The sequence below is a fragment of the Gekko japonicus genome, unplaced genomic scaffold, assembly GCF_001447785.1.
Source record: "Gekko japonicus isolate JY-2015 unplaced genomic scaffold, Gekko_japonicus_V1.1 scaffold228, whole genome shotgun sequence".
NCBI classification, from domain to species: Eukaryota; Metazoa; Chordata; class Lepidosauria; order Squamata; family Gekkonidae; genus Gekko; species Gekko japonicus.
This window is the reverse complement of record NW_015163609.1, coordinates 305,423-326,518: the sequence shown is the minus strand read 5'-3', so window position 1 is coordinate 326,518 and position 21,096 is coordinate 305,423. Positions and strand designations below refer to the sequence as shown.

At 46.4% G+C, this 21,096-nt stretch overlaps 1 protein-coding gene across 1 annotated transcript; it reads right to left on the bottom strand.

Moving 5' to 3' along the window:
* Nucleotides 1-2,741: 2,741 nt before the first annotated feature.
* LOC107107083 (uncharacterized protein K02A2.6-like) lies at nt 2,742-7,878 on the bottom strand (the record flags this gene model as incomplete). Its single annotated transcript, XM_015407312.1, has 4 exons — nt 2,742-2,780; nt 5,386-5,403; nt 6,028-6,894; nt 7,003-7,878. Coding segments are annotated over 4 exons (1,800 nt in total), but the record flags the coding sequence as incomplete, so codon positions are not given.
* Between the last annotated feature and the right edge of the window lie 13,218 nt (nt 7,879-21,096).

The window sequence follows — 21,096 nt, the reverse complement described above, 5'->3', positions numbered from 1 at the left end:
TGACAGGAAAAATTAGCCTTTTTTGGTGTACAGAAACATATACATTGAGGAGAAATAAGGTGGAATCAGTGCTTTCTCAGGGTATGTTTTCACACACCAGACAGTAAAAATCCCTTTGAATACTCCCTGGTGCTGGAGGTAGTGCCTCTGCTCCCTCTACTGGGCAGACATTAGTGCTGTTGCTACATTGGAATGCTTGCTCCGAAAGGCAGTTCTTCACACTCTCTTCTCCCGATGTAAGGTGCTCCTGGCTTTTATTTCTGCCTTCTGCCTCATGGAATAGTGAGAGGATGAGAACAGCGGGTTTTTCTGTGTCCCTTGCTACTGTTTTATTGGTATATAAAGGTAAAGGTTCCCTTGCTCGAAAGCCAGTCGAATTCGACTCTAGGGTTGCGGTGCTCATCTCCGTTTCAAAGCCGAAGAGCCAGCGCTATCTGAAGACATTTCCGTGGTCATGTGGCCAGCATGACTAAACACCAAGGCGCACGGAACGCTGTTACCTTCCCACCGAAGTGGTACCTATTTATCTACTTGCAATTTCTTGCTTTCGAACTGCTAGGTTGGCAGGAGCTAGAACTAGAGATGGGAGCTCACTCCATCATGCGGCACCCGTGTCTCGAACTGCTGAACTACTGACCTTCCACAGCCTGCAGTTCAGCATCTTAACCACTTGAGCCACCGCAGCTCCTTTATTGGTATATATAACATCTAAACTTTTGTCTTGATACTCAAGCATCATCAGTCATTCAAGGGTACAGCAAATTAATAATGATGAACTCCAAACCAAGGGTGATTGCTGTAAGAAGTTCACACATATATAGAACAAAGGAAAAATTTCCTGAAGCTGTAATAATTTTCTTCTTTATTCCATAGGTGAATTTAGGTGAAATTGACGAACATCTCGAGTTTTGCAAGTTCGTTTCTGAATCTTTGTCAAAATTCGGTGTCAAAATGTTCTTTTCTCACGTAACAATCCCATTTGTATCTGTATAGACCTCGTTCTCGTGCTGGCTATGAGTAGCTCTACTAAACACAATTCATATCTTGGCTCAGTGGCAGAGTACCTTCTTGGCATGTAGAAGGTCCCATGCTCAATCTGTGGCATCCCCAGCTAAAGGGATCAGGTGTTGATGTGACAGATATCACAGGTGGTGATGTGAAAGACCTCTGTCTGAGGCCCTGGCAAGCCACTGCCAGTCTGAGTAGGCAATACTGAATTTGATAGATCAAAGGTCTGATTCACTAGAAGGCAGCTTTATGTTTTCCTAGGTTTACGGGTTTGCATCAAAGATGCAGAAATGACTGGGCATTGGTGCATTTCTAGTGGTTGCTACTTAAAAATATGGCCACTTAAACATATGTGCCCTGAAACTGTACAGCAAGGGTGTATATGGCCTCAGGACCATCACTGCAGTAGGGCATCTCAGGGCCCGGCCTCCCAACTTACTGCCCCCCCACTTCCCATCCAGCCCAGGCCCCCCAACTTCCATTTTTTAATTTTATTTGTGGCGCACCCTTGGAGGTATGTTGGGGGTGTCTGTGTGGGGTGCCCCCTGACTTATTTAAAGGCCCCCTGAATTAAGAAATACTGGCTACGGGCCTGTATTGCCTCCATTTTTATTTATTTTTTTGCTGTCAAGTCACACCTGACTTATGGTGACTTCATGGGGTTTTCAAGGCAAGAGACAGTCAGAGGTGGTTTGCCATTACCCGGCTATATGTCACAATCCTGGAATTCCTTGGTGGCCTCCCATCCAACTACTAACCAAGGTTGACCCTGTTTAGCCTCTGAGACCTGACCACATCAAGCTATCCTGAGTTATCCAGGGCAAGGGACTGGGTTGAGAACATGGGAAATAGAAACACCACCTTTCCCAGGCTCTGTTCCTATGTCTTTAATCATAGCCTGATGCCGTGAAATTTATCAGGTGAAACTTTCCTTGCTCAATATATGTCTGTCCCAGTGGCTTTACCTGCCTTATTTCTGAAAGGCAGGACTTGAAGGAGGGGTCTGTACAAAAGGATAGAACCCGACTTGGAAAATGCAACATCCTCTCAGCTGAAGTGCAATCTCCCAGCAAGATGTGAAGACTCTGAGTTACAAATCAGGAACAAAAAATGCACTTACTGTACAATGAACCAATTATGTAGATAGGCCCTAGGCAAAGGGCTGACAAACTAGTAAGCAATCGGGTGGATCTTGTATCTTCATTCTATTTTCTAACTCTTCACATTAGAGCTTGTTACTGAAGCCTTAGAAGAGCTGACAAGCTGGCACTGATACATATTTATGAAATGCCCAGATCTGAAGACCCCCTGAGAATGGCAGACATTTTTTTAAAAAATCTTTTTTCTCTCTCTCTCTCTCTCTCTCTCTCTCTCTCTCTCTCTCTCTCTCTCTCTCTCTGGCACATACTAGGGCACTGAAGCATTTAATTAAAGAATTATTCAGGATTTGGAACAATGTGAAGAAAATTAGGTCACTTTGGCTTCCTACCAATACTGGCACCATCTCTTTGGGTTAAATATGTCTAGTCATCAGCACAATGGCTAAAGGGAATCCATCCATTTTGACATGTTCACAGTTTGACTTATTACTTTCAGTTTTTCTGACTCTTAAACCTAAGTATCTCCATTGGGCAGAAAAGAGATTCTCAGGTTCCAAACACACTAATTTGGGAAGAAGCTTTAGCTGCGTGATTGGTTTTCTTCTGCCTCTGGATAAAGAAAGAACCCCAGTATCAGCGGTAGCATTTTGGACTGGGAGGCTCCCCCACCTCCTGCATACGGGATCAAAAATTATCAACGTCCATTCCGAATAAAGTTAAGCACTCACTAACTTCAATGGGAGCAATGCTAACATGTGCTTCACTCTCCCTTTAAGATCAGTGGGACTTTAAAATGTTTACTTGTGGCAAGATTGTGCCCATTATAGTCCCCAGCTTTGCTTTGCTACTGGAAGAATCTTGCAAGCAGATGGCTCCTTGGGTTCTTGCTCTGAACTTTGGTGCCTAGTGGGCACAGCTACCAAAAAAATCTATTTGAGGAAAAAGCAGTTAAGGAGATTTGCTGTGGAGTGACTCCACGGTAGCTCTTTTTCAACACAAAGAAATGCAGCAGCAGTTTTGGGGGAGGATTAAAAGAGCTTTAAAGACTTTCCCCTGATCTCTAGATATGTCCCCATGTTGTGTATCTTTCCCAGAACGTGGTCGTTTGTAGGGGAATTTGAAAATGGATAGGCTTAAGCCAGGAGTTCTTAAGCTTTGTCTCAGCAAGTCTTCTGAAGAGGGGGGAGCTCTTTAAGGCTGCCCAAGTGTAGCTGAGATGGAACGCGAGACAGATGGGTTGCCTGGCAGTGCCCACTCGTGTCCTCAAGCTCAGGGCAAATGGATGGGAGATTGCGTTGAGATTTCCAGGCGGAGAATAAAACTGCAAGGAACAAAAAAGTTGGGGGGGGGAAGAGATGGTTTATCTAGTGCAATCCCTGCTCTGATAATAAACATGAGACAGAAAGCCACCATGACTTACGGTGGGCTCTCTTCATCTCCTCCCTGTGTGTCTCTCTACTGTTGACATTTAGATTGTAAGCTCTTCAGGGCAGGGCCATGAATTTTTTGTATGTTACTTGTGAAATGCCGTGTGCATTGATAATGCTGCTGCTATTGTGATTGCTCCTGTTTTTGTCACTGTTATGGAATCACATTGCTTAGATTCTATAGAGGAGTCAAACTCATTTGTTACGAGAACCAGATCCGACATACATGTCCCTTTGTTGGGCTGGGCCATGGGTGCCATAAAATGTAATGCCACTTACCTGAGATATTTTACCACTGAATGTGCCCCACATCCCTCCTCAGCACCTAACTAACCACCCTTTGCTCGATATGCACAAGAAATGTTAGGGTTGCCAGGTTCCCCCAGGCCACCAGCAGTGTGTACAACATTTAGGGGATAAGGGGTTAGGGTTAAGGGTTGCCAGGTCACTCCGTCTCGCTGGTGGGCGGCTTTGGGGACCATCCTGGGAGTGGGTGAGGCATCGCATGATGTGCTGATGTCACCCGGAAGTGATGTCAGCACATCTGCAATGTTGGGGGCTACATGCTTTTTGGGCAAAACTCTATGGTATAAACTGCCTCAAACCATAGAGTTTTGCCCCAAAAGCAGAGTGCTGCCCTCTGATGTCACTGATGTTCTGACAACACTTGCAGGTGACATCAGCACATTGCACATGGCGTGGGGGGGATTTCCTCCCACCGGCCACTTGGCCGGTGGCGGGCAGGATCCTGCAAAAGTGGGGGATGCCCCACTCCCACCTGGGAAGGGTATCCCTAGCTACAGTGCCACAGAGTCCACCCTCCAAAGCATTCATTTCCTCCATGGTAACTGATCTCTGTAGTCCTGATATGGGCTGTAATTCCAGGGGATCTCCAGGTTCCACCTGGAGGCTGGCTGGCACCCCTAAATTTTGCACAGCAAAATATTGCCTGACAATCAAGGTTACTTGCAGGCTGGATAAGAGCCTTGGACCATATGCTGGATGTTAGATCGCGCTAACAAAGGACTCGTACAGTGATTCAGCAAGTGATTCAGCTTTATTGGAAGTAACGAGCAAGCACTAACTCAGTAAGAAACCAGAACAGAAAACAGTGGGAGCTTATGCTCCTTTTAAACATAACCGGGCTAATGTAGCCACGCCTATTTACAAATAACAACCAATGAGATTGCTAGAATAAAGACCAATGGGAGTCTTTCCCTCCTAGGGAATGGTATCGTTCTGATTGGTCGCTGTTACGAAGCGACCAATAGGAAGTTCGCTCAGAGGAGCCCTGGTCTGGCTCGAAGCTTAACATGGGAGTCCTATGAGGTGATTCATGTAATCATTTCAATACATTACAATTCCTCCCCCCTAAGTTAAGCCATCATCCCAATTGTTTTATTATTTACATACATGCAATCAACCTTTGTACATCAGTTATTCCAACAGTATTTACACTCATAGTCCTTCAGATAAGTCGGCATTTGCCGCGAACGCTGGGACCTGCGGAGCGGTGCAGGCACCACGGGCAGACAAGGTTGTGGGTCAGAGTGGGGTTCACTACAGCCTGGATCAGGCACAGACTCGACTGGGATTTCAGCCCCGCACACAGGGTTCTGCCCTGACTCGGGGACAGTACCGGGCCTTTCGGTACTCACCGCCTGCTCTGGGGGTGTCCACTCGACATCAGGGGATTCAGCCGTCGGAGAGTCAGCGCTGTCCCTAGCCCAACGTCTCCTTAACTGATCTATGTGGCGCCGCCATATTCGACCGTCAGCTAACTGCACCACATACATTCGAGTACCCACAGAGTCGGATATAACCCCAGGAAGCCATAAGTGCCCGTTTGCATAATTTCGTGCGAAAACCTTGTCCCCTTTTTCAAACATGCGCACCTTCGGTTGCGCCGTGGTACGCTCGGATTGCTCTTCAGTGAGGTCTGGGTGCATTCGGTTCAAACGGGTCGTGAGTCTCCGCCCCATTAACAATTCGGCCGGACTACGGCCTGTAGCACTACAGGGGGTGGTGTGCTGCAGCAAAAGAAAGGAGCCCAGCCTCTGGCTCCAGTCCCCTTCGTCCATTTTACCCAGGGCCTCTTTGGCCGTCCTGACCATCCGTTCGGCTTGGCCATTAGATGCCGGATGGAAAGGGGCCGAAGTCATTTGGCGTATGCCATTACTCGTGAGGAAGAGCCTAAATTCCTCAGACACAAATTGAGGCCCGTTGTCACTGACGATGACGTCAGGCAACCCGTGGGTGGCAAAAAGTCGGCGGAGCGCATGGATCACAGCAAGTGATGTGGTCGATTTCATATGCACGACCTCCAGCCATTTGGACATAGCGTCCACCACAATTAGGAACATTTGCCCTTGGAGAGGGCCAGCAAAATCTATATGCAATCTGGCCCAGGGTTTACCAGATGACTCCCAGCCTTGGGGTGTAGCTTGTGGGGGATCGGGTCTGACTTGCTGGCATTTGGGACACCCTCGTACCCATTCTTCGATCTCTTTGTCCAGCCCCGGCCACCAGACATACCCTCTGGCCAACGCTTTGGTGTGTACCATACCGGGGTGACCCTCGTGCAGCGACTCTAACACTCTCGTCCTGAGTTTGTCAGGAACCACCACCCTGTTCCCCCATAATACACAGCCCTTAGAAATGGATAGTTCATTTTGACGGCTTTTGTAAGGGCCGAACTCCGGTTCAACGCTTCCAACCGGCCACCCCCTCCAAACCCAGTTTAATACTCGGGACAGCACGCTATCCTTGGCCGTGTGTGCTGCAATGTCCCTGGATGATACCGGGGGTCGAGGAAGCTCCTCAATTGCCAAGACCTCACAGGCGGGGGCAGGGTCTGCGCCAATGTCCGGCACCGGGCACCGGCTGAGGGCATCCGCATGCCCAATCGCTTTCCCAGGCCGGTGCTCTAAGTCAAAATCATAAGCCTGCAAAAATATCGCCCATCTAAGCATGCGTGGGGACATGATGTTTGGCAATTGCTTATCGGGCGCAAAAATCCCCAGTAGCGGCTTGTGGTCAGTGACCAGCAAAAATCGTCTGCCAAAAATAAAATCATGGAACTTTTTGACAGCCGCTACCAACGCCAGACCCTCCTTGTCTATCTGGGCATAGTTCCGCTCTGCCGCAGATAGTGATCTAGAATAAAAAGCGATAGGCGCTTCGCTCCCATCAGGCATCAGATGGCTTAAAACTGCGCCTACTCCAAAAGGTGAAGCGTCAGCAGCTAACACCAGGAGCTTGTGTTCATCATAATGCGTGAGTACGGCATTAGATGTCAGCAGCTCCTTGACTCCCACAAAAGCCTTTTCCTCGGCCTGCCCCCACTTCCATTTTGCCTCCTTGTGCAAAAGCGCGTGCAAAGGGGCCGCCACTGATGCCTTATGCGGTAAAAACGCATGATAAAAATTCAGGAGTCCTAAAAAGGATTGGAGCTCCTTCTTACTCACCGGCCTGGGGGCGTTTTGGATTGCAGATACCTTCTCATCCGTGGGGTGGACTCCCTCTGCGTCAATGCGAAACCCCAGGAAGTCCACACTTTCCACCCCGAGCGTGCATTTTGAGCGCTTAACTCTGAGACCGGCATTTTGAAAACGCCTGAGGACCTCTTTAACCCGGTCCAGTAGTTCCTGTTCAGACCCGCCCGCAATCAGCACGTCGTCAAAATAGGGCACTGTGCCAGGTACCCCCCTTAGTAGACGTTCCATGAGGCCCTGAAAAATCCCAGGTGCTACGTTGACCCCGAATTGCAGCCTGTTCACTTTAAAAGCCCCTTGGTGGGTTACAATTGTTTGGGCCTCGGCAGCCTCCGGGGTGACAGGCAACTGCTGGTATGCCTGGGCCAGGTCAAATTTGGCGAAAATCTTGCCACCCCCCAGGGAAGCCAAAATGTGGCTTATTACCGGGACCGGGTACGAATGTTGCTGCAGCGCCTTGTTAATCGTACATTTGTAATCGGCGCATAGTCGTATGGACCCATCTGATTTGACAGGGGTTACGATCGGGGTCTCCCATTTGCTGTATGGTACTGGCTCTAAAACCCCTTGCTCAACTAGTTTGTCAATCTCTTTTTCCACCTTATGTTTGAGAGACACAGGTACTTTCCGATACTTCAACCTAATAGGTTTGACTGACGGATCTAAGTCAAACGCAACCGGGGGGCCCTTGTACCTCCCCAACCCTTCGGCAAATACATCAGGGAACAGGTCGTACAGCATGCCCCATTTATTTTCAGACATCCTGTTAATCCCAGAAATACCAATGCCCAATGGCTCAAACCAATCTAACCCTAGCAGGTTAACCCGGTCTCCCTCTGCAATCAGGAATGACAGTTTAACACATTTCCCCTTATACTCAACAGTAACAGAGTCCCGTCCGGCCAAGGGAATTCGGTTGCCCTGGAAGTCGGACACTCTGGTTCCCGCAGGCTGGAGCCGCCGCCGGCTTCGGTTCGGGAACAACTGGCGCCAGGACGCGGCAGAAATCACCGTCACGGACGATCCTGAGTCCACCTCCATTGTACAGGGTCGGCCGTCGAGGAGTGGAGTCACGGTGATCTTGCCCTGGCTGCTGGTGCGATTTACGGCCGATGCGCTCGACAAGGTCGCCGTCAACTGGCAGCTTGCTTCCGATGCTGAGGAATGGGTCTTGCCTTGGGTGCTGACTGGAGTGCCCCTCTGCGCTGACCGGTTGTTAGTTGAGGGATCCTTCTTTGCTGATCTGCAGACTCTGGCCAGATGACCACGCCGCCCACACGCTCTGCAGTCGACATCACGAGCCCAACAGGAGTCGCGCTGGTGTTTCCCGCCACAACCGGAGCAAGGCTTGACGTTGGTAGTCTTCGCTGGGGTCCGCTTGCCTCGAACCGCGTTGACGTCATCATCCGCGTCTTCGCCCTCGCTGTCTCGTTGAGCGTGTATACTGGGCTCTGCCACCCGCTGGCGGACCTCCTTCGTGGACTTCTCCGCTGCTTCCGCGGCCACGGCCTCTTCGTAGGCCACTGCCCAGGTCAGGGTGGTGCGGGCGAACAGCCTCTGTTGCAGCCTTTCATCTTTGAGACCGCAGACGAGACGGTCTCTGAGGGCTTCCTCCACGTTGTGGAAATTACATGGCCGTGCGGCTTTGCGAAGGGCCGCCACGAAATCTGCGATGGTCTCGCCTCCGGCCTGGTTCCGCTTGTAAAAAGCGTGCCGGCAGGCGATCTCCGACGGTTGTGGAGAATAGTGAGCCTTAAGCTTCTCCGTGATGTCAGCGTAGGTGACAGTCTTTATATCAGTTGGGGCCACCAACGACCTGGCTATGTCGAAGGTCCCCTTCCCGCAGGAACTCAGGAGGCATGCCCGTTTCTTCGCCTCATCGGTGATGTCGTGGGTCTCCAGATGGAACTCGAACCTGGACAGGTAGGAGTCCCAGTCTTCTGAGGAGGGTTCGAAGCACTCGAACTTCTGGCTTCCAGCCATCGGGGGAGACTTGGGCACCGGAGCTGGTGGCGCCTCCGCCGGATCGGCTGCTGTGCTCTGCCCGCTTTCTTCCGAGTCCGAAGTGTGGATGTCCGCAGGGCTGCCTACCTGCTCTAACATCCCACCTTCGTCGCCAATTGTTAGATCGCGCTAACAAAGGACTCGTACAGTGATTCAGCAAGTGATTCAGCTTTATTGGAAGTAACGAGCAAGCACTAACTCAGTAAGAAACCAGAACAGAAAACAGTGGGAGCTTATGCTCCTTTTAAACATAACCGGGCTAATGTAGCCACGCCTATTTACAAATAACAACCAATGAGATTGCTAGAATAAAGACCAATGGGAGTCTTTCCCTCCTAGGGAATGGTATCGTTCTGATTGGTCGCTGTTACGAAGCGACCAATAGGAAGTTCGCTCAGAGGAGCCCTGGTCTGGCTCGAAGCTTAACATGGGAGTCCTATGAGGTGATTCATGTAATCATTTCAATACATTACACTGGACATGTCTAGATTAGAATTTAGTTCCTAATCTTGTTGAGCTCTAGTATACAAAGGAAAAAGAGGCCGTGAACAGTTCCCCTGGTTTCAGTTTTGAGATGACTGTCCTAAAATTTCAAAAGGTAAGAAAAAGCAAAGGTTTGTGAAGTGCTTCATAGTGATTACAGTTCTAAACGAGGATGTGAGAGATCCAGATTTGGCTCTTCTGTCAGCTAGTAGGGTTTCTGGGTACTTCCAAGTTCCCAACGGGGGACTTTGGGAGGTGTTACTGGAGGGGGCGGGGACATTCCCAACATGATGACATCATGCAGAAGTGAGGTCATCACGTTGGGGATGCCCCCCCCTTCTTGCCAAAGGCATTTAAAGGGTCCTTTTAAGTGCTTTTGGCAAGAGGTGCCCCCCCGTGCGTGCATGCTTCTTCCAAACATCATTTAAAGGGTCCCTTTAAATGCTGTTGGAAAGAAGTTGGGATAGGCTCTTGGAGTGCAGACATGTGCAGTCACCCCTCTTCCTCCCTTCCTCCCTCCTGCAAGATTTCAAGGGCTCTCCAGCTGATTGGCAGGCCACATGCTCCCGTTGGTCAGCTAGAGGGCCCTTTAAGTCTTGCAGTGGGGTGACTGGTGGTCACTCTTAGGGGTGGGGCTTCCCCCCTACCGGCCAGCTGGCTGGCAGCGGGAAGGAGCCTCCAAAATCTGGGGAACCCATGCTAGGACTGGGAGTCTAGCAACCCTATCTGCTAGGGAAGCTTGCTTGGTGACCTGTGGCCAGTCATTCTTTCTTTTTCTGACCTACATCATAGGGTTGTTGTGGGGATAAAATGTGTAGGAGAATAATGCTCTAAGCTGCTTTGGGTCTCCATTGGAGAGAAAAATAGGGTATAAATGTATAAACAAATAAGAACTATCCCCACTCCCTTTCTCCTGCTGCATAGGTTTCATGAATACAGGTCTTTCAGCTTCCAATAGATGTGGAAGTGGATTTTAATATGAAGAAAAAAGAGGTACCCTGGAGGAAATGTACACTCAAGATGAGATTTTTTAAAAAATGATTCAAGTTCAGTTTGAATTTTCTGAGTGGCTTCTGTAAACAACTGGGAGCTCTCCTTAGAGAAGTCATCTATCCCAAACTGATGTCAGCATGTCAAGTCATATCCCTCCATTTCTACATCCAGGCTGTCACACATGGTTTGTTGTTTTGTAAGATGGGGTTTTTCAACTTCCTCAGAGCTTATTTTGGAGCTGTTACTCCGGGCTCTCTATTGATGGCAAGAGGAGGGAAAAAATACATTTGATGAAATCCGGAGAAAGGAAAGGCAAGAAAGGATCAGAAGATTGGAAGCTACCATCTACTCCCCACCCCTGCCCATGGTTGTGTCTCAGAGCCAGTTTGGTGTAGTGATTAAGAGCGGCGGACTCTAATCTGGAGAGCTAAATTTGATTCCCCACTCCTCCACATGTAGCCCAGGTCACCCAGAGTTCTCTCAGAGCTGTTCTCTCAAGAGCAGTTCTCTCAGAGCTCTCTCAGCCCCACCTACCTCACAAGGTCTCTTTTTTTGGGAGAGGAATGGAAGAAGATTGTAAGCTGCTCTGAGCCTCCGAGGTAAGGGTGGGGTATAAATCCAACTCTCCTCCTCCCCCTACTGCTCTTTAAAGGCCCTGAGGGGTGTGCTCACCTGCCAACATATGAAAATGCATGAGGGAGATCAAGACCCTTCCCTCTAACTGTAAGTTCCTGCCTCTGATCTCACTCTGCTCTCCGCTGAAAATGGGGTCAATAAAACTAGCTCAGATATTGAAATATTTGAATTCAGATTTATGGCACAGTCCTTTTACAATGCAAAGCCACTAACAATCAGGCCCTATGAGTTCACTTTGAGCATAATCCTTTAATAAATTCTCATATGCAAACCCTACTAAATGAGCTTAGATACCTTGTACCCTGCTTTTGTCCCCAGCGTGGAACCAAAGCAGTGACCTAGCAAGCTGCCACTGCATAATGGGAATTATGCGTCTCCCAGAACTTTAGTGCAACACTCTAACCATTGTGCCACTCTGGCTCTCATTTGTTTGTTTGTTTCCATGTATTTTCTTCCCAAATACTACCCCAAGGTAGTAAACATCAAAATATTAAAACATTTCAACTTGAAAACAGCATATACTTATAAAGTGTGTGTATGTGTGTGTGTGTAAAACAAATAGTGTGTGTGTGTAAACAATTCAATAAAAACATATGAACACACAAGCACACATAGCAACTCAATAGGGAGGAGGGCTAATAGCAGTTACCTGTGGAGGGGTACACCAAACAAACAAACAAAAATGTCTTTACCCACTTGTGGAGGATAATGATAGACAAATCTCCCTGGGAAGGGAGTTCTGAAGTTTTGGCCCCATGGCTAAGAAGGCCCATTCTTGGATTGCTACTTGTCTAGCCTCAGATGGCAAAGGCTGACGGCACATTGTATTATATGCAGACAAGATGACAGCCAGTGATGCATGTGTTAGATTAAACTGATCTAGGTGACAGGCAAGACTGTCATGTGACAGGGTCACCAGATGCAGATTGCACAAAGTTGCATCAGCTCAATTAACTGTCACCATGAGTTGGCACAATGACTCTGATTGGTGCTAGTAATGTATATAATGAATGTAGTCCTATAGTCAGTGTTCCACACCTGTGGAGAGTATTCTGCGAAGCACCTTGTCGGTCAGTTCTGTGAATCTGGAAGAAGGCATGGTGAATGGACTAAGTGTATATAAAATAAAAGCCACTGTATATAGCTCCTATACAGCAACCTGAACTCTTTATTATTCAGACGCTTTGCGCATGCCGTCAAAGGCACCCAAAACAGGGCCTCCAAAGATGACCAGAGTGGATGTAGAAAAGAGTCCACACCTTTCTATAGATGCTATTTTATACCTATAGAATCATAGAGTTGGAAGGGACCTCCAGGGTCATCTAGTCCAACCCCATGCTCAAGGCAGGAAATTCACAAATACCTCCCCCTCCATACCCACAGTGACTGCTGTTCCATGCCCAGAAGATGACAAAAAAATCTCCAGGATCCCTGGCCAAACTGGCCTGGAGAAAAAACTGGCCTGGAGAAAAATTGCTTCCTGACCTCAAAGGGGCGATCAGCATTTCCCTGGGAGTGTAAGAAAGGGCCACAAGAACTAAGCACTGAGGCAACCCTTCCTGCCCTCCCTCTCTAGAGCACCGCACTTTATTTATGGATTGGTTTATACTGTTTTAACTGTTTGTTATGGCATTTGCCGCTGTTGGAAGCCGCCCTGAGCCTATCTGGGAAGGGCGGGATACAAATCTAATAATAATTATTAAAAAATGATCTGACCCTGTCTTCTACCATATTTGCTACCCCTCTCAATTTAGTGTCATCTGCAAATTTAATAAGCATTCCCTCTATCCCTTCATCCAAATCATTGATAAAGATGTTGAACAAAACAGGTCCCAGGACAGATCCTTGAGGCACTCCACTTGTCACTCCTCTCCAAGAAGATGAGGAACCATTCACAAGCACTCTTTGGGTCTTGATCTGTCAACCAGTTACAGATCCACCTAACAATCATAGGATCCAAACCACATTTTTCCAATTTGTCAACAAGTATATTATGTGGATCCTTATCAAAAGCCTTATTGAAATAAACGATGTCTACAGCATTCCCCTGATCCAGCAAAAAAATCTCAAAAAAAGAGATAGGGTTAGTCTGACATGACTTGTTCTTGAGAAACCCATGCTGGCTCTTGGAAATGACAGCCATCCTTTCTAAATGCTCAAGGACTGTCTGTTTGAATATATGTTCTAAAACTTTTCCAGGTATAGATGTCAAGCTGATGGGTCAGTAGTTACCTGGATCCTCCTTCTTTCCCTTCTTGAAGATAGGTACAACATTTGCCCGCCTCCAATCTTCTGACACCTTACCTGTTCTCCAAGAATTCTCAAAAATAATGGACAGAGGCTCAGAAATCACATCCACGAGTTCTTTTAGTACCCTTGAATGCAGCTCATCTGGCCCCGAGGATTTTGTTTCATTTAAATAAATTAGGTGTTTAAGTACTACCCCTATGTCAGTTCTAGGCTGCAACTCCCTTCCCTCAACATGTGTTCTGTTTTTGCCATGCTGAGCACCATTTCTCTTGCAAGAGAAGATCGAGGAAAAGTAGGAATTGAGCAGTTCTGCCCTCTTTTCATCACCTGTTACAATTTCATTTTCCTGTCCCTGCAATGGGTCTACCATGTCCTTGGTCTTTTTCTTACTTTGAACATAAGAAAAGAACCCTTTTTTGTTGTTCTTAGTGTCTCTCGATAGCCTAGGCTCATACTGAGTTTTAGCTTTCCTAACTCTTTCTCTACAAGCAATGATTATTCATCCTTGGTTATAAGGCCCTCCTTCCATTTTCTGAATGAGTCTTTTTTATTTCTCAAGTCTTTAGAAAGTTGTTTATGGAGCCACCTTGGCTTCTTTAGGCTTCTCCCATTTTTTCTTCTCATAGAAATCATTTGTGAATGTGCCTTCAGTATTTCACTTTTAAGAAACTCCCAGTCCTCTTGAACTTTCTTCTCCTTAAGTATTTCTGACCATGGGATTCTACCCAGCATAACTTTAAGTTTGTCAAAATTTGCTTTCCTGAAGTCCAACCTATATGTTTGACTATGAACAGCTTATACCTTCCCAAAGACTGTAAATTCAAAAATTACATGGTCGCTATTACCCAGTACAAGGGTACTATTACCCTTTAAAAGGCCCACAAGACACTTCTCAAATTTAATTCTGTATTAATGGTGATATGCTAACACACAAGTACTTGCCTTGTGAGTGAGAGAGAGAGAGAGAGAGAGAGAGAGAGAGAGAGAGAGAGAGAATTGTACAGTTTCACAGGGCTCTTTTTGTAGAAAAAGCCCAGCAGGAACTCATTAGCATAATAGGCCACACCCAACAGCAGAAACTCATTAGCCTATTAGGCCACACCCCTGACAGCACAGCTCATTAGCACATTAGCCCGCACCCCCTGTTATCAGGTCTGGTCATCCAGCCACACCCACCTTTAGCTTCTTATTCTGTTTACCTTGTCTGTTGTCAAAACCCAGGGCTTTTTTTGTAGCAGGAATTCCTTTGCATGTTAGGCCACACACCCCTATTGTAGTCAATCCTAATGAGTTCCTGCTGTTGGGTGTGGCCTATTATGCTAATGAGTTCCTGCCGGGTGTCGCCAACTCGGGAGCCAGCCGGAACTCTGTTCCTGTTTTTTCTGCTCCTGTGCATTCCTGCCCAAAAATAGCCCTGCCATTTCAGCTCTTTTATGATATATATTTTTGCAGATTTGTGGGTTTGTATGTGAGATGCTGAATCAGATCTTCGTAGTATTTTGTGTGTTTGTTTTGCATTTGACACCAATACGTATCAGACTTTTTGAGGATGGAGGTGTTTGATTCATCAAAGACACCTCCCTATTTTTATATAGATACCTTGATTTTTTTCTCTTTTTCTCAGCCTTTTGGGTTATATTTTATTAAGTTACAGGTTTAAAAAGTACTTATTCTCCTTGGCTTTTGGAAAACTGTTTTTCTGTTAGTGTAGCTGGTTTGTCCCTTCCTTTAACAATTTGGCTTTTATTGCCATTGCACTAACTTTCTGCTATTTATCTCCTGCTGTTCTTATTGCTGTCAAATTGAAATATGTTACCATTTTAAGTTCTACTATTTTATTGTTTTACTGTAGTTCCTGTTGCTAGTTTTTATGTTATTTCCTTAACTATTCGTGTTCACTGCTTTGGGCATCTTGCTTCAAAAAAAAAACCCCCAGCAACCCCTAAACAAAAGCCCAACTGAGAAGGCCCTGCTTTGGTAGTAGGGTTGCCAGCTGCCAGGTAGGACCTGGAGATCTCCTAGAATTACAGCCTCATCTACAGACTACAGACTGCAGAGATCAGTTCCTGTGGAGAAAAAGGCTGCTTTGAAGGGTAGACTCTACCCTCCATTATAAGCCCCCCCAACCCCAAACTTCCTAAGCTCTACCCCCCCAAATCTCCAGGTATTTTCCCACCCAGAGTTGGTAGCTCCAAACCTCATCTCTGAAGGTAGTAAAAGAGGCATGGCTTTGGGGCACATGCTTTGAGAGCACAAGGTTGAAGCTTCAGTCCATGGCTGAACAGTGGTAGAAACTTGATAAGTACATATATTTAGTAAGTGTTTAAAATCAGGATTGCTGAATGTTTTACTGGTCCACTCCAAAGTTTGTAACAGCTAGATATATACAGAACTGTAGCACATAAAGATTTTCCCATAATTTTTACCACACCAAGGGGAAAAAAAGAAACAACCTTCATCTGTTTTCTCTCTGTTGAGCAGCTGTAGGGCCAGTGAGAAAGCTTGTTGCCCTGCAAGGCACTTAATGTGCTCTTATGGACTTTATAACCCGTAAGTGATAAAATGCACTGTGCAAGCAATGCGAAAATAGGGACTGAACTGTGTGGTAACCCAAAAAGGATGCCAGCTAGACACACACCCAGAAGCAGAAAGCTTTCCTGTATGTTGTGCCAATGGTTCCTGGAAGTTACCTGCCCTCTTGCCTGCTGTAAGATGGACCAGCTCCCTAGCCATGTGATACACTGTAACCACAGAGAGAAGACCAGAGTCAAAGAGCTCAAACGCCATGAGGAGCTCCCTCTATCACATGCAGGCAACCCCCCCACACACATCTACCTGCAAGACTGCATGTAACTGAGAGGTTCTACACACAGTTGCTTGGAAACTAATCTCTCACCCTTCAACAGACTCGGCTAAGCCCATCAAGAAACAATAGCCCTAGCCCAGTGACTCATACCTCTTCATCCAGGTGCCACTCTCCAGTCTAAGTTACTAGCTCTCAATACTGACCACTCCCTTATTCCCCTCCCCTTGTTCCCTGTACCCAACAGTGTGTTTTTTGGGATGGACTAGTAGGAGGTGTGCCAAGACATGTGACCAGCCTGGCACAACCCCCCAGACCCTCTTTAAAAGGGACACCCAGTCATGTGCTTGGTCTCTCTTGCTCTCCCTCTACACCCCCTCCACGACCTCTATATTCACTTTGGCTACCTTGCCATTCATCCTACCCCAAGACTCTCGGACTGCAGCCAGAGTCTTTCCACGTGTGTCTGCCGGTTCAGTCACATGATTCCCATTTCCTTAGCTTAAATCCCCATTATTTTTCCATTTGGAAGCTTCATCTCTTCAGACAGGTAAAGTATTGCCCACCAACGATATCCTGCTAATGCAAATGTGCTATCCATCTCTCTTTATTTTTCCTAGAAGCTGTGTAATTGTGTGCGCGTATGTGTATTGTTTGAATGTGGAAAAGAATACAGTAAAGACATCATTTTAAACTGACTTCAGCATTCGTGTCTATTACTGGTACCTCCCGGAAAAGGCGGGACCTCTGTATACTCTGGTGATTGCTCCCTATTGCCTATTGCTATCTTAAATACATTAAATTCTCCAATACTGATAAGAACACAAAGCAATCAGGCTAACAAGCTGGCAACCCAAATATGGTGCAAAGCCTTTTGTTTATTGAGGAAAATTTCAGTGTTCTTCCAGTTAGCACATTTTTATTACACCATTCTTCTAAGAGGCTTAGGGCAGCAACTATCACAACTATCCTACAAAGTAGCCTAGGCTGACAGAATGATTGGTCCAAGGAGACATAGGCTGCGGTTACACACACTAAATAATCCACTTTCAGTGCACTTTCTAAATGGATTTTACTCTGTGAACTGGCAAAATCCAGTTGGAAAGTGCATTGAATGTGGATTATTTAGTGTGTGTGTGTGACTGCAGCCATAGTGAGATTCACAGCTGACTGGGGATCTGAAGACAAGTCTCCACAATGCTAGCCCAGCATTTGAACCACTACACCACACTGGCTCAATGATAAGTCAATGCCTTGTTTTTCACTTGAGTCTGTCGGTTTCAAAACTTTGGAAGGGCCAGAGAGGCAAAGCCTCTGCTTCAAATGAATAAAGATTGAGGTTCAGCTTGCAATTGGCATGATCCCAGGTAGCAGCATGTAGAAAAGGCCTCTGCTTGGAACTTTGGAGGGCTCTTGCCAGTTAAAGGGGTTAGATGGACTACAAGTACTTATTACAAGGCAGCTTCCCATTGGCCACTTGATGTTTGCAAGCTTTTAAAGAGAATCTCTCTGCCAGAATTTTCTCCCTGGGGAGGGGTACATTAGAGATCGTGATTGTGTAAGTTCTCTCTTGGGCGGGCAAAGGACTTTTATCTTATGGTGTTCTTCATAACCAAAGCCTGTAAGTGAAGATAATCAACAACTATATTAGAAGAAACAAAGAAAGAACCATCAGATGACTCATCCCAAAGCTCTCTCCAGGGCTGCAATATCATTTTGGTGCACCAATATTTCATGGCTATAAGCAAGCTTCCTACATGATCTACTGCCTGGGTCTGTTCCCTCTTGATTATCTATCTTACCCATTGTGTATAATCTGTTATGTTCTGCTTCAACCCTGGAAAGTGAACAGTTCATCACAGGCACTATTAACACTCAGAAGAAATGTATTAATAGCCCCTCCTTTATACAAAATCTAGAGAAGATACTTAGGTTAATAAACAGAATAAATCTGTCATTTGCATATTTTATACCTTTGTGAATATTGAAAACATTTTGTTCTAAGGCCTGCTCCAGTTTTATTTTTGGGCCACTGGTCTATTTCATAGTGGACCACAGCAGTTGGTTCCTTGGGCTGCAATTTCCATTCAGCTTCCCTATCTCCAGCTCAAAGGCACATTACAACAGGAAGTCCTGGAGAACTCTACTGCTGGCCACATCATGTAAAAATTCCTGTGGCTGTGAAGGACATTTTAATGCAGCCACCAAAGCCATGGTGGTGGAGACAGAAGAAGAAAAGAAGTGGAGAGGGGAAACGGTAGAATGGCAGCAAGAGCAAGAGTGAGCAGCAACATGGGATTCATTCATGCAGGGAAGGGTTTTCCATGGAGACAACAAAGAGACAAGGCTGCATCTGAGGCCCACCTGAATGGTTCAGATTGCTTTGTATCAGGAGTGGCCATTGATTTTAAGATGATGAGACTAACAGTGTAGCCCTAAGGAGAGTTATATCCTTCTAACCCCACTTAGTTAGCATGGTGTACCTCTGTTTAGGGCTGCACTAAAAGGGTGCATTCCTAAAGCCAGCCTATAAACTGCACAGGATAATAGCACCATGCTGGTATAACCTGGAAATACTCCAGCATAGTGGCCAGCTTAGGGTTGCCAAGTGCGTCTTCGCCGGGAGCGGGGGGCTCCCGGCCGGTGTCTGGTGCGTGCACCACACGCACGTCACCCGGAAGTGACGGGAGGACGCCAGGCACGCTGGGGGTGGGGCTATGGCCATACAAGGGGAAACCATAGAGTTTTCCCTTGTATGGCCATGGCCCCGCCCCCAGCATGCCCGGCATGCCCATGTCACTTCTTGGTGACGCGCATGCAGGGGTGGGGTTTCTCCCCTGGCCCGATTCTGCGGCGTCGGAAATTGAGCCTCCAAAGCGGGGGTTTACCCGCCTCCCGCCCCCACTTGGCAGCCCTAGGCCAGCTGGCACTGTGATGGTATAAAGCTGATGCAGATGTAGAATTAAGGTCAGGAATATGCAATCCCAGGGACATAGTCAGGGAGGAGAAAGGGATCAGTGAGTATCCTAAGCCCTCTCAACCCATGTCGCATCCCCACGCCAGTGTAATGTTATGCTGGCAAAAAAGTATAAGCAAAAAACTTACGAAAAACACAGTCTCCTGCCTGTTCCTCCTGACCCCCCAATTCCACGGTCAAAGTGCTGGGTCAGCTGTTAGCAAACATGGCTGACACAGGGGGCATTGTCAGCATGCTGCTCCATAAGTGATGGGTGTTGATGGGTGTTGCAATGGACTCTAGTATAGTTGCAGTGCTCTCAGCTCCTTGAAGCTGGGTCTTTGGGGTCACATTTTTCTCTAATGAGAAAGCACAGAATGCCAGTTTTGCAACTCCCCAGCCACAGCCCTAATTATACCTATTTAGAAACAAATTTCTGTTTAAATCAGCAGGACTTGGTTCAACCTGTGTTTAAGACACTGGAAAGTAATTTCTTGTTCCTATTTTTAAAATGTTTTTCTGAATACTTCAGCCTGCCACCCCCCTACCCAATACATAGGCTGGAAGCTCACTGCCAGTGTTTAAAAAAAAAAAAAAAAAAAACTAGTTCGTCGAATAAACAGAGCACTTCACATGCCTTTTAATTTTATTTTTTTTAAAAACCTTTGAATAGTCTTGTTATTTCTTGAAAGTATCAGACTTGTTTGGAATTCCTTTTAAAATTCCTGGTTCTTATAACTTCTTCTGCCATTAGAAAAGCGTAGCACCTAAAAAACTAACAACATTTGTGGTAGGGTATGCGTTTTCGTGAGTCACTGCTCACTTCTTCTGCCATGGTATACAAAGTCCATTAGACTCCTTTTGTTTAAAAGTAATGTGTATTCCTACTTTACTATTTTGTAATTTGTCCGCAAATCCCAGATTCTTGCTTTATGTGTCTGAAAGAATAGCTATAGCAATAATGATTACTTGTCTCTTCCCGCAATTTTCCTTTATCCCATGCTTAGCCTATTGCTAAATTTGTAAAAACAAACCACAGAAGTTAGAGGAAGGAGACATGTGGTTTAACTGGGTGGTCTAAACCAACCAATTGTTTGCTAAATTCTCATCAGTCAGGGGCTTACCTCAGAGTTTGACGGAAGAAATTCTGCCAAGTGAAACTCTATCCTGGGAAGACAAGGAAGTGGCTGAAGTACAAGGAGGGTATGCACAAGTGTGTGTTTGTTGGTGGGTGAGAGAGAGAGACAGAGCAACGTTTATGTTCCTGAAAGCAATCCCATCCCAGAGGTATAAACACTTCCTTCTAATAGTCTATTTTATTTTCCCAACCCCACAATTCACTTTATTTTTATTTAAGGAATGGTTCTGTTTCCCCTTCTCCAGTACATTTGGTGCCATTTGATGACAATAGTCTAGTGCTCCAAAAGCCAGAACTCTCTAATCTTGGGCCACAAAACCAGCTCAAAACAAAGCGGACAGATGAAGAGTGCAGACCACAAATCAATGTGGTTGGAATTAAATATCGATCCCCCCACCCCCCTGGACAGCTATTCCATGTAGTCAACATCCCGTTCTCCCTAATCCTGAAAACAGTACCTTTTAAAAAGCTAATCTGCCGAACAGAAATTCCTCCATTCTCTGTCCAGGGCCCCTCATTTCTCTGTATTTAATGGTCTTGATAAGTATGAATTTCAGAGAGAGAGAGAAAGGGGATCCCACTGACTCCATCAAGCGGAAGGGTGGTGGTATTGATCCATTATATTCTCACAGATGGAGTAGTAATGCTTTAAAGCCCATTTTCAAATCCAGGACACAGCAAGGAAAGTTGCCAGCAAGCCCAACTGCAGATAGCCTATGAAGCCAAAGGTGAGCAACTAGGGCTTAATTAGAGCAAGGGTGCAAGTCCTGGGCTTCTTTGTTACATGAATGTCAGAGGTCAGCT